At 67.4% G+C, this 2,860-nt stretch overlaps 1 protein-coding gene across 1 annotated transcript in view; it reads left to right on the top strand.

Annotated features, from left to right (window-relative positions):
• Positions 1-234: 234 nt before the first annotated feature.
• Positions 235-2,860, top strand: part of OCEL1 (occludin/ELL domain containing 1) — a 4,000-nt gene continuing 1,374 nt past the window's right edge. The window contains exons 1-3 of the mRNA XM_019504544.1: positions 235-1,384; positions 1,711-1,901; positions 2,426-2,597. Coding sequence (XP_019360089.1) covers positions 311-1,384; positions 1,711-1,901; positions 2,426-2,597 — 1,437 coding nt within the window. The 5' untranslated portion in view covers positions 235-310. The remainder of the gene's footprint in view (positions 1,385-1,710; positions 1,902-2,425; positions 2,598-2,860) is intronic.

Below are 2,860 nucleotides of genomic sequence, written 5' to 3' on the forward strand. Positions count from 1 at the left end.
GATCAACCCCAGTTCAGAAGAGCTCTGAGTCAACCCAGCCAAGGGGGAAACTGAGGCACAAAGGGGCAGTGACATACTGGGATACCCCACGCGGTCAGTGGTGGGGCTCAGACTGAGCCCAGGGCTCTCTGGCTGGTGCTCCAGCCACTTGGCCGCGCTGCCCAGCAGAGCACAGACTTCAGGGGCTGTGGGCAAAGATGCCATTTGCAGTTGCACTGACTTCTTCCTCCTTCCAGCTCCGCTGGGCCCTGACCGGGGCAGGAGCAGGACCCCGGTGCCGCCGTGGCTGGGCTGGAGCAGCCGAGGACACATGGCGAATGCCACTTTCCCTGGAGCCACGGCCGACCGAGAAAAGAGGAGGCCGGTCCTGGCTTCAGGCAGCTTGCTGAGCAACGCGGGGCTGACGTGGGTCTCGCCAGCCTCCATTGGGGTGTCTGGGAAGCCCTACCCCACCGGGAGCGACTCGCCCAGCTCCTCGGCACCCCCCTGGCCGGCCCAGCCAGCAGTGGGAGACGTTCCCCGTGGCTCGGGCAGACCCCCGTTGAAGCCCGTGCGGCGCTTCGTCCCGCGGTCCTGGAAGAACTTTTTCCAGCGATGGAGGAGGGCGCCCGAGCCGCGTCCCCCGCTGACCCGTGCCCTGGCCGCCCAGCCGCGCTCCCCACCCGTAAGTCCCCTGCTCGTACCCACCTCTGACAGCAGCTCCCAGGAGCCCTCCTGGTCCAGCACGCAGGCAGAGCCGGTGGGGGTGATGCCTCCCCCCGGCAGCCCCCCGGCCTGGTGCAGTGAGGAGGCCAAGCTGGAGGCCTATCGCCGCAAGTACGCCTACATGAAGTCCTGGCCGGGGCTGCTGCGGCTGCTGGCGGGGCTGCAGCTGCTGTGCGGGGGCATGGTCTTCGCGTGCGTCTGCGCCTACATCCAGAAGGACTACGCCGGGGCCAGCCTGGTCGACAGCGGGCTCCTCTGGGCGGGCTCCGGGGACGGCTACTACCAGCCGATGACGCCCTTCGTGCTGACGGCGGCCGGCCTGGCGTGGCTGGCCACGGTCACCCTGCTCAGCCTGGGCCTGACCCGGTACTACCGCTCCATCCTGCTGGACTCGACCTGGTGGCCCCTGGCCGAGTTCGGCATCAGCCTGGCCCTGTTCCTGCTCTACCTGGCAGCCGCCATCGTCTATGCCAACGACGTGACCCGCGGTGGCCTCTGCTACTCCCTCTTCTCCCGCGGCCCCCTCGTCGCTGCCCTGTGCCGCGTGGCGGGGGGGCAGGTGGCCGCCCTCGCCCTCCTCTTCATCACGGCCCTGCTATACCTGGCCAGCGCCCTGGTCTGCCTCAAGATGTGGAGGCACGAGACGGCGCGTAGGCACCGGGAGCCTGCCGAGGCACCGGTGAGTCCCCAGCGGGAGACCCCTCGCCCTCTCGTGCCTCCCTGCAAGGTCAGCCCTCCCAGCATCCCAGCTCCCCAGGGCCGTGGGAGCTCCGCAGCACCGAGACGTGGCTGCGTCGGAGCACAGCCGGGCTCTTGATGCGCCTGGAGATAAGCCCCCTCGGGACTGGAGAGAGGAGCTATTGTACAGGGGGTCCCTGCCCCTCTCTTCCCAGCCCCTGCTCTGCCCACAGCTCCCCCTGGCACTGGCACACTGAGCCCTTCCCCCGCACTGGTGTGGCATCACACCCATGACACTGAGCCTCACGCCTCCCTCTCGTCTTGAAGCACAGCCCAGTCCTGCTGCCAGCAAGGCCCAAGCGCATCATCTTCCAGGATGAGGTGGTGCCCAGGAGCCAGAGGGCAAAGATCACCAAGTGCATCAGCTTCTCTGAGAAGGGCGGCGAGCCGGCCACCATGAGCTGCTCCATCCCCACGGGGCACACGCCCAAGCCGCACGTCCTCCCAGACTACGTGGTGTAAGTAGTGGCTTCCTGCCCCAGGAGCAGGCGGTGGCTAATCTACCCTGGGTGCTGGTGCTGGAGAGGGGTTGCGCTGTGCCCACTTCTGCCAGGGCCTGCACGGCTTGAGAGCAGCACCGTGGTCCTGGCACCACGTTGGTGCAGTCCTCCACGGGTTACTTAGCCCCATTTCTCATTAGGGCTGATTCTCCCAGGTGCATTGCTCCTCTGTAGAGCTCCAGCCTGGCCTTGGCTGGGGGTGCTTGGGTGGCATGGATAGCAGGGTAACAGCAAGGACGGCGTCTCGGCTGGGGGCTCATCGGCCTTTCCTGTTGAAGGGGTGTGGGGCAGGGGCTGCCTCTACCATGGGTCTCTGCAGCCTCTCTGGGGGTCTCCAGATCTTCCCAGAGCTGAGCCCCCACCAAGCTGCCGGCACCTCCCTTCCTGCCACGCATCTCGGATTTATTCCCATCCCTGGCCCCATTAGCAGGCTCTAACCCCCGCTCGGACGAACTGAGTCTTTCCTCCCAACCCCTGGGCAGGAAGTACCCGGCGATCAGCAGCCCGGAGGAGAGGGAGAAGTACAAGGCCGTCTTCTACGACCAGTACGCGGAGTACCGGGAGCTGCACGGCGAGGTGCGCGCCGCGCTGCAGAAGTTCCAGGAGCTGGACGCCATGATGGGCCGGCTGCCGCGGCGCGCGCACGGCAGGCAGGTCGGTGCCTCCTGCTAGGTCCCGGGTGGGGGAAGCCCCTGCGAGGGCTCTGGTCTGATCCGGTGGGTCAGCACGGCGAGCCGGCCCCTCACCCGCAGACCTGGCGCTGGTGGCCTGGGCAGGACCCCTGCACCGGAGAGGGAGCAGCCGGGGCTCGTGAAGCCGTCGAGAGACCACGGGCGGAGTTGCTGGCGCTCGGGAAGTTTGGCTTGGACCAGTGCTGCTGGGCTCTGCACTGGTGCAAGTCAAACCCCTGCGACCCC

The sequence above is a fragment of the Gavialis gangeticus genome, unplaced genomic scaffold (genome assembly GCF_001723915.1).
Source record: "Gavialis gangeticus isolate Ggan-Ray unplaced genomic scaffold, GavGan_comp1, whole genome shotgun sequence".
Lineage (NCBI taxonomy): Eukaryota > Metazoa > Chordata > Crocodylia > Gavialidae > Gavialis > Gavialis gangeticus.